Below are 16,437 nucleotides of genomic sequence, written 5' to 3'. Positions count from 1 at the left end.
TCTATTACCTTTCGTAGTGAAGTAATGACGAAACTATGACGTAGCTGTGTAACAGTCATACTGTTATACACGACGTATGTAGTGATTATTAGTAAGGAATTTACACACGACTTATAAACGAGCTACTCATTGTATAAGTATAAGACAGTTAAACGTCTGTATATAGAGTTTTTATTAGTAAGACCGTAAGTAAATAATGAGAGAGGAATGAAAATTATAATCTGACTAAAACACGACACCAACCTTTTCCATGAGCACTTACATAGATTTTCTGTCTCACTGACTTCTTAGGCCATTATAAAACTGCTTTGACAACATAGGCCTTTTACGTTTTAAACAGTAATTTGTTCCGTTTTGTTCATGTGTATATTTTTCCATACATCAATTTTTTAACCCTGAAGAGAACGTCAATAGCTGCACAATTATTTTACTAGCTATGTTAAATACAAATGACATGGATTCTTTTCTCTTTCCTGTGCCACCCTCTACCCCGAAAGCAATAATATAAAGAAAGTAATGTGATGCTGAAAGAATTCGAACTAAAACTTTTGAAACAAGATTTTCTTTAATCCAATGGTGGGTACATGATTTTATATCATTCACCCAAACATCCCAAATTATAACTGACTCGCCCAAACAGTAATTATTTTTGCCACCACATCTGCTACCTTCATTGCATCCTGGGAGGTGACCCCATAGCACCACATGATTAATGGAGCAATGGTGGAATGTTGGTAGGGGAAACTGGATATCCCGCTAAAACCTATCACTAAGCACCATTTTTGCCTTGGATCTGCCTGTATTCAAACACGGGTTACCAGCAGGGAAAGTCAATGCTCTGTTTGGCTAATGGTGCGCCAACTTTTTAAAAAGTAAAACATATATTTTAAGAAGCAAAGTCTGAAACGTTATTTTCAAATTTTGTTTTCTGCTTTTAGAAAGATATTTAGATAAAACATTCGTCCATGTGGATAACACTTTTCCCAGGTAAAGGACAAATGTCAATCTTTCTGTATGTGAAGATGTTTTGGGTAAACTAATTTTGGACCCACATATTAACTGTTTACAATACGTTTCGCACTATAGGTTGACAAATCGAACTGAAACCCTGACGTGAGCGCTGGCTGTCTTGGGGAGGAGTAAGTGAGAAAGCACGGGGGGGGGGGGGGGGGAAGGGAGAGAGCACTATGCACTGTGTACTTGCAGGTCCACTCACAGTTTGTCAAACTTGCTAACAAAAGCATGGAACCTTCCTAGCCGACAGTCGAGGCAAAAATGAAGAATCCGTTATTGTGGTAATACTGGAGAGTGGTTCTTCTATTGGTCGCAATGCCCACACACACCCTCTCAGATATTTACGTGGTGATTGGTGACTGAATGACGAGGAGCGAGGGAGAGAGAAGAAAGAAAGAGAGAGATTCCAGAAGTTGGCGTGTTTTACGGGGTTTCACTTGAAGTTGTCAAACTATAAACAATCTCTTCTTATAACTATTATGTAACTAAAGATGAAATTTTAATTGCAAATGTTAGTATCAGAAAATGCTATAATCAATCCCTACTTACAAGCACATTAAATCACAAAAATGGAAATGAAAAATAGAAATGGAATTGTAAAAGTAAAATATGTAATACTAAAATACATCATATAAAAAAGAATACATAAAACTTATTACAATGAAAAATAAATGCGTCATTTCTTTCTTACTTTGATGGACAAATAGTTTCTTTTTGACTGCACTGTTCAGTATAGTACAATTCTTATCCTGTACTATTTACAACAAACTACGGTTGTACATTTATACAAATTTTCGTACACTGTATCTGACATTTATATTACAGCTTAAGAACCACTGTCCTAGTTCTTGCCTAACAGTCTCAATAGAGGAAGACCAAGTGTTTATGTTAAAGGAAGATATGCCACATAAATGTTTAATCTTAGCTCTTAACTCTCTGTTCTCCAGTCAGAAATTCCTTACCTTTTTCAGTATGAAACCTTTCAAATTAACTTAAATATAGAACCTAATAGATTGCTGTAATAACACGAGTCTGAAGATTTTTTTTTTCTAGAGAGCAATGTTGAAACTTGCAACAACATTAAACATGTCATATTTTGATTACAACAAAGAATCCTGGAGATTTCTAACAACATCATAATCTCACCTTTAAATCTTCCATTCTTTGTTTTATTCTTTTACGCATTTCTCGAAACCTGTAAAAAGATGAAGTACTTATTTAATAGTACATTATGCAACGAGCCTATAATGGTAGTAATTAAGACGCGAGTATGTTTATGAAACGAGCACAAGTTTCATAATTTCCATATGAGCGTCTTAATTGCCATTATAGTCAAGTTTCATATGACTTTTTATGCTCGACCATATTTCTAACTTGAAATTATTCATAAGTATTCATGTTATTCTTATCTGACTGAGGAGAGGAACTGACCTTGTGCAATGCCTCGTAAATTGTGAGATATGCGCAGACGCGAAAGTATTGATTTTTTCCGAGAAAGAAATGATATAATCTAGAGAGTAAAATAAACATTAATCTTGATATAACCTTGAAATTGAATTAGACGTTGAAAAACGAGATGACAAATTGAATTTATCTGAATATTATTTACAATTAACGCTAATTATTAAAGTAACAGAACTAGTTGTCTTTCTATTGCACATCTGAGAATAATCGATACTTGCGCTTTCATATTGCTACAATGGTATTTTCTGATTGGTGGAACACCTGAACTTTAACGAGCTCCATTAAAGGGTTGCTACCAGGTGTATAATTACTACATTTCGAAATGGTCGAGCATAAAATAAATTATGTGATATCAGAGAAGTATAAAAAAAATATGGATCTGAATGAAAGGGAGAGCAATGATGAATTGGTATTTGGTAATGGAATGGAGTGGACTTTTTCCATTGCTGATGATAAAATATAATTTTTCACGATGTTTCGAAGATCTGTTCTATCTTCGTCATCAGGTGAGAAGGAAATCTACTTATTGGGATCGTTACACACAGGTGCCTGTATGACTGATCCATTTTAAACATGAGTCAAAATAATTTATCAAGCACCAGCACCATGAAAATGTGAACACTCTTTCCCAATTCGTACAATAACTTTATCTCCAACACTTTCCTAATTTCAACACATTCTCATCCCATTTAATATATAGCAGAACCACGATTATCCACCACCCTATTAACAAATCGGCAGATTATCCAACTAATTTTCTCTCGTTCTTTTTTTCTTTCTATATTTTCTTTTTGCTGCAGAAAAAAATGTATAGTATTGTACCTTATATTAGTTACGTATTTTTTTCTACAGTTTTATTACAACATTAACCCACACAGCATTTCTGTCACTGTGAGCAACAGGAATAGTTACTTGTGGGTGTTTTTCCCAACTTGTAAAACAGTCACTACCTGCTTTCAAAGAAGTAATCTCAAGAACTTCTGCACAATTTACAGCAAATCCGTGCACCATTTTCCTTGCCCTACTGTTCTAGTGGCCATTCTGTATAATTTTTATGCAAAATGGACAGGCAGAGAAGTTCGAGATGACACCGAGATCTAGTAGGCTCTGAGGATGGTGTGATGAAGCACCGAAACAGTTGTAAGCCACACAGACTTACATAATTAACACGAGTAAGTTTGCTAGTTAATCAATTACTTATATTCAAGTGTTAAAAGTAGTATACGCAAGATTCAAAATGGAGATATGTATTGTAACATCAGTTTGAACTGGGACACTGCACAGAGAACTCACAGTACAGTACTTGAAAACAAACCAGATACAGTCATTTTCTTCACAGTTCTTGCACAGAAGCCAACAAATCCGACCATTTCAGGGAGAGGTACATGTCGCACACATCACATCGTGTTCTTGACATTTAACTCCAATTACTACACGCTTACTTACTTGTGGCTTTTAAGGAACCCGGAGGTTCATTGTCGCCCTCACATAATCCCACCATCGGTCCATATCCTGTGCAAGATTAATCCAATCTCTATCAACACATCCCACCTCCCTCAAATCCATTTTATGTTATTCTCCCATCTACATGCCCTGCCCTTCTCAAACATCTGGATTTAATGTTCCTAATTATGTCAGGTGAAGAATACAATGTGTGCAGTTCTGCATTGTGTAACCTTCTCCATTCTCCTGTACAATTAATACACACAATGGATCAAAAGTAACTATTATCCCATTTGACTTGTGGGTATTGCTTCTAATATCACCATAACTAATCATCATAGCATGATGGTTCCTAACTCGAATTTCGCCACGATATCCCCTATCATGTCCTGGTCTTAGAATACAGCATTTAGTATTCACCCTGTTTATACTGTTTTCGCTGTAACAAAAATCCTAATGTAAACATAAGCACGTTGCTGTCATACCTGTGATTGGCTCTCAATCGAAACAGTCACATGATGCAGGAAAATATAGTTCGTATTGGAAAACCATAATCTTGTATTATTTGAAAATAAAAAATTGAATTCTAGTTGCTAAATATGATTAAACATATAACTTCACTCATATGTAAAACGTTATGTAAAAGAAAAGCTACATTTATATTTTGTTATGTACTATGAATCCGGATGAATACCAACAGTAATACCGAGGTAGTGTGTTCTTGTAACAAGCTGGCATCACTTGAGCTCGTAGTTGTTCACGTAAGCACGTGGTACTGAAGTATGGCTTCTGCATCCTCGGTGTGTGTGGTTATAAATCATAAGAGTGGAAACCCTTTCAAAAGCAGAGAAAAACAAATAGTCTTAAATGTATATGATAAGTTAAGTGAGTTGAATGCAACATTATCTATTCAGAGCAAGTCAATCAGACTGCATGTTCCAGCTGGAAGGGATAACTGACGCTGTTGTGGACCGTCTCGTCATAAATCCTGCCGACGATAATTCTGACTACTCCGATTTGGAAGGAATAACTCCTTTGTCCGGCAGCGATTGACCTTATACCTAAGTTTAAAATAATTTAATTACAGTAATTATAAAGTAAATGTTTTCTAAGCAAACGAATGCATAGTAGTGAGGTTAGGCCTACATGACGAGTAACGGGAAATGTTTAACATGAAACAGAATGCACAACAGTAGGCGGGAACACGTACTGAGAATCTATGGCACCAAACAGCGGCCAATGAAGCCTCACTTCAGTCACGTGCTGTTGTTTACATTGGGATTTTTCTTACAGCGAAAAGATTATAGTAACTGAAATACAAATACCAGACCCACGAACTTCTCCATATATTTATTATTACATACCCTTAAAATTCATAAAAAATGAACTGAGGAGGTTTTTGAATCGCATTTGGAAGTAATAAGTAGTAAAGATTGGAAAACACACTTGTGGAAGGCAAGGTCCACATATGGTTATAGAGTTAGAAATTATGATGCTGAACACTGCCATTTTCAATACTTACTTTGACCTCACCCTCTTTGCTTCCCTCTCTTCCTCTTCTTGATACCTCTCCAAAATTGCACGGCATTCAGCTGTGCTCAAGTTCAGGAACTGTGCAACCTCATTGCTGATCTCTTCAGTGTTTTGTCGATCCATTAAGAACAATTTTGCTACATCTTCATGTGGTCCCAACATCACACGCACTAATAATGGATATTCATCATCACGCAAACGACGTTGTTCTAGAAAATTATCAAATAAAGAGAACATATTAACAAAAGTTTATTGTTGATAACATAAACCTTACATTTAAAACATTTAGCAATGCACGGTTTTAAAATGCCAAATTAATTTAATTTTCATTTAATTTATTGTATTCCATAGATCTTACATCAGTACTGAAGTGTGAATAAGTCGAATATTAACTTTTCTTTTTTTGTGACGAGATGAAGTTAGTGAGTCCAAGGATTCACCACAGATTACCTGACATTTGCCTTGTGGTCGGGGAAAACCCAACTGGGTAATTAGCTCAAGTGGGAATCGAACCCTACAACATGCTTCTAGGATAACAGACAGAGTTTGGAATTGAACAGGTTACATCAGCTGCTTGTCTATGCAGATGGCGTGAATATGTTAGGAGAAAATGCACGAAGGATTAGGGAAAACATGGGAATTTTACTTGAAGCAAGTAAGAAGATAGATTTGAAAGTAAATCTCGAAAAGACAAAGTATATGATTATGTCTCGTGACCAGAATATTGTATGAAATGGAAATATAAAAATTGGAAATTCATTCTTTGAAAAGGTGGAAAAATTCAAATGTCTTGGAGCAATAGTAACAAATATAAATTACACTCAGGAGGAAATTAAACATAGAATAAATATGGGAACTGCCTGTTATTATTTGTTTGAGAAGCTTTTGTCAAAAAGCTGAAAGTTAGAATTTATAAAACAGTTGAAGACGTTGCGGGAAAAACAATGAATGTCACATTTCTATTAAGGATTACATAATGATCTAATTGAGTCTATAACTGCAAGATGTAGTGCTTTTCTATAGAAAATAAAGGGAAGAATTACTGTATTCGTGGTGATAATTCTCCTTTTTACCATTTTTCGTAAGAACAACATTAAATTTCGCAGTGATCCATTGAATTAGATAATGACATCAACCTTAAGAAAACTGTGACATTCATAGTTTTTCCCGCAAACTCTTCAGTTATATTATCAGTTTTTCTGTATGGTTGTGAAACTTGGACTCTCATTTTGAGATACGAACAGAAGATAAGGATGTTTAAGAATAAGGTGCTTATAAAAATATTTGGGGTAAGAGGGACAAAGTTACAGGAAAATGGAGAAAGTTACACAAAGCACAACTGCACGCATTGTATTCTTCACCTGACATAATTAGGAACATTAAATCCAGATGTTTGAGATGGGCAGGGCATGTATGAGCGAATCCAGAAATGCATATAGAGTGTTAGCTGGAGGCCAGAGAGAAAAAGACCTTTGGGGATGATGTGACGTAGATGGGAGGATAATATTAAAATGGATTTGAGGGAGATGGGATAGGATTGTAGAGACTGGATTAATCTCGATCAGGATATAGACCGATGGCGGGCTTATGTGAGGGCGGCAATGAACCTCCGAGTTCCTTAAAAGCTGTAAGTAATTAAATACAACATGCTTACAAACAGTAATGTCCAACTATTTTACATACCTCCATTATCCCTGACAATGAAGAGAGCAAAGTTAATAGGCTTGCTGTCGACTTTATACTTCTCCAGTAAGAGATTGATTACTTCTTGTGTGTTGACAAGAGACGTAATCCACACACTCATCTGACTACCATGTGGAGGAGTAAAGAAACTTGTCTCGCGGTTATAGAAATGACCATTAATCGAGCATCTACGTTTTAATTTAGTCCGTGAGCGCCTTTTGCCAGGTCGACGCCTGATAGCTGCCGAACCAGTTTTGGCTGCCCTCCTCACAACTCCTTCAACATTATTTCCATCAGCAATCTCACAAAGACTCCTTTCCAGCTGATCTTCGTACTCATCAGAAGCATCTGAATCATGTAAAACTTGAGCATTGGTATCTGCAACATGATGTCTTTCCAAGTAGTCTGGACCACTTATAGAACGATTGAGATTCCTTTCCCAGAAGGCTTGTGGACTATCTGGAGCATTATTATCAGTGTCAATGATACGCTTTTCTTTGTGTCTCTGGTCAGCTGTAGGACTATTATCCAGACAGCCATTACTCTTTGGATCTTCAGTCCCTTCAGTCACAACACTATCAGTTGCATCCAGACTGGATTGAGTGGAAAGATCACGCAGAGGGCCGTCAGAATTGTCGAAACTAGACTGACTGGAAATGCTAGGCAGAGCCACGGGCATTGTTTGGTACAGCTTATCAGCTTCATCCACCTTCCTCTCCACCTTAAAATATAACAAAACCATTAAGAAACATATTCTGACAATTCAAAAAGCTTCATTACAAAACAAATTCAACTGTTAACACATAAAAAAATGCACAATTCAATTCTATAATCTCTGGTTTGCCACTTATTTCTTTTCTCTTTAATTATATCACAAGCAAGCAAAAGCAATGGTAAAATGGATGATATGTTAATAATTACCAGTAGGTACTTAGTTACTAAGCCGAAGATTCTTAGGTTTCGAATCTATTCCAGCCTTCAAACTTCAATTCTGTTATTATTAGGACTAGGATAGTTATGTAATAACTTTTTTCTTTTTGATTGAAACATAATGAAGACATTATTACAAAAACAACCTTTCTCAAAATTGCTATTTTTCAGGAGAACAATAAAAATAAATAGAACAACACATGTCAGCTGTTTCCGTACAACTGGTGTTTATCCTTGTGGCTACTGCACCTGACATGGGTCATTTTTGGAGTCTATAAACATTTGAAATAGTAGCAAATGTGTCCTTAACTCAATTTCATTAAAAATGACTAGGGCTGTTTTTTGTAATAATGTCTTCATATGCACTAAGCATTGTTTCCCCATTCAGAAAATGTAATTTTTATACTGCATGTTTTTGCGTATTATTGAATTTTTTTCATAATTACAGTAGAACCCCTATTTTCCGTCACTCTATTAACTGATTGGTGGATTATCCGACTGTCTCTCTCTCTCGTTTTTTTCTGCAGATTGTATATACAGTAGAACCCCTATTTTCCGTCACTCTATTAACTGATTGGTGGATTATCCGACTGTCTTTCTCTCTCGTTTTTTTCTGCAGATTGTATATACAGTAGAACCCCTATTTTCTGTCACCCTATTAACCAATTGGTGGATTATCCGAGTGTCTTTCTCTCTCGTTTTTTTCTGCAGATTGTATATACAGTAGAACCCCTATTTTCTGTCACCCTATTAACCAATTGGTGGATTATCCGAGTGTCTTTCTCTCTCGTTTTTTTCTGCAGATTGTATATACAGTAGAACCCCTATTTTCTGTCACCCTATTAACCAATTGGTGGATTATCCGACTGTCTTTCTCTCTCGTTTTTTTCTGCAGATTGTATATACAGTAGAACCCCTATTTTCTGTCACCCTATTAACCAATTGGTGGATTATCCGACTGTCTTTCTCTCTCGTTTTTTTCTGCAGATTGTATATACAGTAGAACCCCTATTTTCTGTCACCCTATTAACCAATTGGTGGATTATCCGAGTGTCTTTCTCTCTCGTTTTTTTCTGCAGATTGTATATACAGTAGAACCCCTATTTTCCGTCACCCTATTAACCGATTGGTGGGCTATCCGAGTGTCTTTCTCTCTCGTTTTTTTCTGCAGATTGTATATACAGTAGAAACCCTATTTTCCGTCAATCTATTAACTGATTGGTGGATTATCCGACTGTCTTTCTCTCTCGTGTCTTTCTGCAGATTGTATATACAGTAGAACACCTATTTTCCGTCACTCTATTAACTGATTGGTGGATTATCCAACTGTCTTTCTCTCTCGTTTTTTTCTGCAGATTGTATATACAGTAGAACCCCTATTTTCCGTCACTCTATTAACTGATTGGTGGATTATCCGACTGTCTTTCTCTCTCGTTTTTTTCTGCAGATTGTATATACAGTAGAACCCCTATTTTCTGTCACCCTATTAACCAATTGGTGGATTATCCGAGTGTCTTTCTCTCTCGTTTTTTTCTGCAGATTGTATATACAGTAGAACCCCTATTTTCTGTCACCCTATTAACCAATTGGTGGATTATCCGAGTGTCTTTCTCTCTCGTTTTTTTCTGCAGATTGTATGTACAGTAGAACCCCTATTTTCTGTCACCCTATTAACCAATTGGTGGATTATCCGACTGTCTTTCTCTCTCGTTTTTTTCTGCAGATTGTATATACAGTAGAACCCCTATTTTCTGTCACCCTATTAACCAATTGGTGGATTATCCGACTGTCTTTCTCTCTCGTTTTTTTCTGCAGATTGTATATACAGTAGAACCCCTATTTTCTGTCACCCTATTAACCAATTGGTGGATTATCCGAGTGTCTTTCTCTCTCGTTTTTTTCTGCAGATTGTATATACAGTAGAACCCCTATTTTCCGTCACCCTATTAACAGATTGGTGGACTATCCGAGTGTCTTTCTCTCTCGTTTTTTTCTGCAGATTGTAAATACAGTAGAACCCCTATTTTCCGTCAATCTATTAACTGATTGGTGGATTATCCGACTGTCTTTCTCTCTCGTGTCTTTCTGCAGATTGTATATACAGTAGAACACCTATTTTCCGTCACTCTATTAACTGATTGGTGGATTATCCAACTGTCTTTCTCTCTCGTTTTTTTCTGCAGATTGTATATACAGTAGAACCCCTATTTTCCGTCACTCTATTAACTGATTGGTGGATTATCCGACTGTCTTTCTCTCTCGTTTTTTTCTGCAGATTGTATATACAGTAGAACCCCTATTTTCCGTCACTCTATTAACTGATTGGTGGATTATCCGACTGTCTTTCTCTCTCGTTTTTTCTGCAGATTGTATATACAGTAGAACCCCTATTTTCCGTCACTCTATTAACTGATTGGTGGATTATCCAACTGTCTTTCTCTCTCGTTTTTTTCTGCAGATTGTATATACAGTAGAACCCCTATTTTTCGTCACTCTATTAACTGATTGGTGGATTATCCGACTGTCTTTCTCTCTCGTTTTTTTCTGCAGATTGTATATACAGTAGAACCCCTATTTTCCGTCACTCTATTAACTGATTGGTGGATTATCCAACTGTCTTTCTCTCTCGTTTTTTTCTGCAGATTGTATATACAGTAGAACCCCTATTTTCCGTCACTCTATTAACTGATTGGTGGATTATCCGACTGTCTTTCTCTCTCGTTTTTTTCTGCAGATTGTATATACAGTAGAACACCTATTTTCCGTCACCCTATTAACTGATTGGTGGATTATCCGACTGTCTTTCTCTCTCGTTTTTTTCTGCAAATTGTATATACAGTAGAACCCCTATTTTCCGTCACTCTATTAACTGATTGGTGGATTATCCGACTGTCTTTCTCTCTCTTTTTTTCTGCAGATTGTATATACAGTAGAACCCCTATTTTCCGTCACCCTATTAACCGATTGGTGGATTATCCGACTGTCTTTCTCTCTCGTTTTTTTCTGCAGATTGTATATACAGTACAACCCCTATTTTCCGTTACTCTATTAACCGATTGGTGGATTATCTGACTGTCTCTCTCGTTTTTTTCTGCAGATTGTATATACAGTACAACCCCTATTTTCCGTTACTCTATTAACTGATTGGTGGATTATCCGACTGTCTCTCTCGTTTTTATCTGCAGATTGTATATACAGTAGAACCCCTATTTTCCGTCACTCTGTTAACTGATTGGTGGATTATCCGACTGTCTTTCTCTCTCGTTTTTTTTTCTTTTGCTGCAAAAAAAAATATGAAGTACTGTACGTTATATTAGTACGAATTTCTTCTACAGAGCATTTTCCACAAACTTTTACTCTTATACAGTATGGGCTATTCTTCAAGGGGCCTAAATTCTATGCATAATGCCTTCCACAGGTGTCAAAGAAAAGGAGTTGTGCTACGAAAAATAGTGCAAGTAATTGAGTGGTTTGAGAAAAGAGAAAATGTGGTTCATCTCGCATCAGAATACGAAATAGGAATTACAATTGTGCACGGTTTAATTCAAGACAAATAGCCTATAAAGTGTAATAAGTATGTAAATATACAACATGAGACCTGTACTATTCCTATCTTTCCAAAGGCAGTCGTCATAAGGAGCTTTCTTCGCTCTTAAAAACCCGTCATTGAAAACCAGACTTAAATTAGTGAACTTCTGATCCACTACCTGGCATGTTGAAAACACAAGACCACGGAGGAAATTACGAAACTGTATTATGCACTTAATTTATGAAAACCTTATATGGTACGGATTATCTGATTTTTTGGTTAACCGTTCACTCCACATCCTTCATTACCACGGATAATAGAGGTTCTACTGTACATAATATTTAGAGGATATCATTACCATTATACATATTTTACGATTTTTTCAGAAAAATCGTTAAAAATATTTATTAAATTATTATTAATAATAATTACACATAATTGTTGGTACTATGTTTAATTTAGCTATATTATATAGGCAGCAAAAATGGCAAATTTGTAGTGTTAATTGCACAGACTAATTTTCACAGAAGAATGTATTAAGAAAATATTATTTTATTAATTATTTATTATTAATTTATTACAATTTGAGTGAATGGTTTATTCCTCCAGTGCAAGCAGTCCACAATAACAGACTTTTTTTTTTTTTGTAAAACAGTTGTATGTTATTAAAAACGCTATTTGAGATGTTATTAAATGTCATTTCAGTTATACATTTTTCCCCCACTTACGTGTTTTTTTTTCAGACTCCCCATAAAACGTATAACTGAAGTTTTACTGTATTTACTTCATGTAGTTTAGACAAATATATTTCATAATCTACTCTAAAATTCCACAAACTGTCAGCAGTTCATCTTGTCTTCATTGTCAGAAGTTAAGACTAAGGACAGACTATACAGATGTACAATAAGACCCCTACATTTTCCCTACTTCCTTAGCATATGAGATAGCTTTGTGATAAAAACATTTGCAAGATAGATTTTCAATGCATGCAACTTGTTGACAGAAGTACATACAGTACTGATTTTCAGCTGAATAGATGTTACACAGAAAAATCGAGAAAATAATAGCTCAGAATTTGTGTAAGCACTAACTAAAAATTGGGAAACTGTCAGCTTCAAGTCTGCACAAGACCTACAAGCATAAAACGAAGTAGGAGACATGCAATCAAAAAGTTAACAGTGACTAAATTGTAAACAAGAGTATGTACAGTATGAATTATATACATATTTTCTTACAGATTGTCTTACTTCATCACAATTGAACTCTTAATGACGTTGTAAGTACATGATTGGTACAGCTCATGTAATAGTTTTTAAGTGTTCTGTTATTAAAATTACACGTGCTTATCAATATTATGTAACAGAAAAACCTACTGCAGTTTCAAATAAGTTTTTATAATCTGGCTAAATCCTCGGTGATTTTTGTGATAAAATATTTTATTTATGCCCATCCTTGTAAGCAAGGGAACTACAAACAGCTGAACCCATTATTAACAGTGCTGCCCTCAGATGATCTCAGAAGACTGATATGTACTATTCCTTTGTACATAGTCAATGGTCTGTTGTATAAACTTAATAAATTTCTGCCTCGCTCATTAACTCACTTTCTAGCTAGCTACTTAGAAAAGAGGTCTTTTCAAGTCCTCATAGATGGCCAACTATATTCCACTTATATAGCAGAAGCTGGAATTCCACAAGGCTCTGTACTTGGTCCTATATTGTACTGTCTCTACACTTCAGACATTCCGACTACTCTCAAAACTAAAACACTTCTGTATGCTGATGACACAGTTATACATAGTGTTAAATTCAGTCCTCAATATGCTGTCTCTGCGTATTTCTTTAAATCCAGAAAAATGTCAGTCAATAATATTTTCTCCAAGTGTTTAAAAAGACCTCGTGACAAAATAAAAATATGCAATCAAGAAATTCAATACAGTGACCATGTAAAATATCTTGGTATTACTCTTGATAACAAGTTGTTATGGCACAAGCACATAAAATCTGTAACAACTAAGAGCTCTCTTAGAATATCTCATCTTTACCCCCTGTTCAAATCGCCTGTTCTCAGTCTAAGAAGAAAAGTTATGCTCTATAAAATGCTGATTTTACCAATCCTAACTTACATTGCCCCAGCTTGGTGTTATATTCCAAAAACAGTCTTTCAATCTCTTCAAATTGTTCAAAATAAAGTGCTCCGAATTATAAATAATTCAGACTGCTACACAACAAATGCACAAATACACTTTGTTTTGGACATGACATTTCTGAAAGACTCATTACGTGAACAAGTTAAGACGTTTTATAACAGTGCAAATTCAAGTGAGAATACATTCATCAAGTGTCTTGGCCAATACAATGCAAATTTCTACAAGAAACACACAACATCAGAATCTTTGTTAAGTGAATAACATGCACTTTTCCACAACCTCTGACTTCCTAAAATCTACACTAATATCTCTGTGCCCAATTGTTTTGACAGCTGGACATGAACAATATTTGTGCATTATTATTTGAATTTACACTGAAATACGAAAAGGCAGAAAACATATTTGTTTTGGAACTTTATCAATAAATTGCTGAATGTGGGGGGGGGGGGGGAAAGTAGTCAATAGTATGTCATTCTTCATACCATTTGTAAGGTTTATTACGCATAATGCTATAACAGCTGTATTTCTACATCCACTAAAAACTGAATACATGTTTATATGAACTTTTTTACTCAGAATAGTCCATACTACCAACTCCTAAAATATTTACTATTTCTCTTGAATCATCCTACAAATCACATCCTTTACTGCTAATTTTTCATAAGACAAAACATGTAAAAAGAGGAAAAAGTGAATAAATGAGTATCAAGGAATATTTATTTATGACGAGTATCGTAATGTTTCATATTACAATACAAGATTGGAAAGTTGTCAAACGAGGCCACAGGCCCAATTTGATAACCAGTAGAGTATTGTAATATGAAGTTATGATAAATAACTTATATATCATAAAACGTTTTATTCACTTTGATAAAAAATTATTTTTATTAGTTTAGAACATGTCTTTTGTGGAGAGGCGAATGTATTATTATTATTATTATTATTATTATTTTTAGTACGTTATTTTACAATGCTTTATCAACATCTCTGGTTATTTAGCGTCTGAATGAGATGAAGGTGATAATGCTGGTGAAATGAATCCGGGGTCCAACACCGAAAGTTACCCAGCTCATATTGGGTTGAGGGGAAAACCCCGTAAAAAACCTCAACCAGGTAACTTGTCCCGACCGGGAATCGAACCCAGGTTTCGCGGCCAGACGCGCTAACCATTACTCCACAGGTGTGGACCTATTATTATTATTATTATTATTATTATTATTATTATTATTATTATTATTATTATTAGTTTCTTCCTGCGAGAGGCAATTCGTTTATGTTTATTTTATTAGTTTTGAACACGATTGGTTTTTGTATAACAGAAGAACAGCAGTATTAGGAAAAATAAACAAACATTGTTAAAATGAGTTCATACAAGGATTCAGATATTGAAAAAGCTGTGCAAATTCTACAATTGAATGTTTAGTACCATCGAAATCTGATAACTATTTATAACTATAACTATGTGTGATTCACATTATGCAATCAGTTAGGTAACAGTATCATTACCTAACTAGTTGCGTAATAGCAGTATCATTACCTAACTAGTTGCGTAATGAATATGTTTACAACATTATATAAACAAAGTGGATAAACATCATTACAATACCAATTATTGTAGTATGTACATTTTATAAATTACATTATTGAATCAAGTTTGCAGACCAGGACTATACATGAATATGTGCAATAGATGAGATACTACACACACAAAAAAATACTTTTCAACGTTAGTAATACCATAGTTCTACAATGTTAAAAACTAATCAAATAAATAACACTCTGCATTAAACCAAGTTTAATGAAGCACCACACAACACTGAAAAAAGAAAACCAGTCTAACCTGCAGTAAATCATCAAGCTCATCCCAATCAATTTGTTTAATATCCAACTTGTGAGGTAGAGTCAGAGATTTGAGCTTATTTTCAGTCGTTGATGCACATGAACTTTCTGAAATGTGGGTTTCATCACTACTACAGACTCCATCACATTCCTTGCCACTTTCACTATCACTATCGGTCACATTTAAACTATTTAAATTCGAAACCTGATAAAAACAACAATGAGGGTAAATCACACTATTGCACAAATTTATGAATATGTAAACATGCAGTGTCATTATACTGCTCATCCACGAGGCGTCACTCCATTGATTTGTCTTAAACACGACGTCTCCTGAGTGAAGCTTTTATGTAGCAGCTAATGTTATTAAATGAGGCTGCAGTCATGCTTTTGTCACTACATACAAGCTACATGCAGCCAAGCATACTGCAGCTAGGTGGCATGCTTATACGTGGCTAACTAGGTTTTATTTCCTTAGACCATGTGGTATGTGTGTTTCATTTGTTTTTCTGGACTAATCAAAAAGAGAAAATGTCAGAATATTTGCTTTCTGTCCAAGTTGAGGAAAGATATCCCTGTCTTTATAATTATATGATACCAGATTATGCTAGGAGAGATGTTACAGAGAGAGATGGATTCGAGAATCAAATTCCTTCTTTGGGAGTAATACATTACCACATAATTTGTATTCTGCCTTTCTATAATAGGCCTTACGATTTGCACGAATTCCTGGCAGGTATCTTTTCTCATTCTATATAATGACTTAAATGCAGGGAACATCAATACTCTGCGAGGTCGGACAATAAAGTAATGAAACTGGTTTAAAAAAAAAAAACACTTTTACTTGTGCTTT

The 16,437-nt window shown here is 35.2% G+C and overlaps 1 protein-coding gene across 2 annotated transcripts in view; it reads right to left on the bottom strand.

Annotated features, from left to right (window-relative positions):
- Positions 1–1,238: 1,238 nt before the first annotated feature.
- Rassf (Ras association family member) overlaps positions 1,239–16,437 on the bottom strand; it is a 46,482-nt gene continuing 31,283 nt past the window's right edge. Inside the window, exons 6-9 of one of the 2 annotated variants that reach the window (XM_069842130.1) lie at positions 15,586–15,789; positions 7,138–7,858; positions 5,444–5,663; positions 1,239–2,209 (exon numbers count right to left, since the gene is read on the bottom strand). In XM_069842130.1, the coding sequence (XP_069698231.1) occupies positions 2,149–2,209; positions 5,444–5,663; positions 7,138–7,858; positions 15,586–15,789 (1,206 nt within the window). In that variant the 3' untranslated portion in view covers positions 1,239–2,148. The remainder of the gene's footprint in view (positions 2,210–5,443; positions 5,664–7,137; positions 7,859–15,585; positions 15,790–16,437) is intronic. The other variant, XM_069842131.1, reaches the window with a different exon arrangement.

The sequence above is a fragment of the Periplaneta americana genome, chromosome 12 (assembly GCF_040183065.1).
Source record: "Periplaneta americana isolate PAMFEO1 chromosome 12, P.americana_PAMFEO1_priV1, whole genome shotgun sequence".
NCBI classification, from domain to species: Eukaryota; Metazoa; Arthropoda; class Insecta; order Blattodea; family Blattidae; genus Periplaneta; species Periplaneta americana.
The sequence above is the reverse complement of the archived record's forward strand: the minus strand, read 5'-3'. Positions and strand labels throughout refer to the sequence as shown.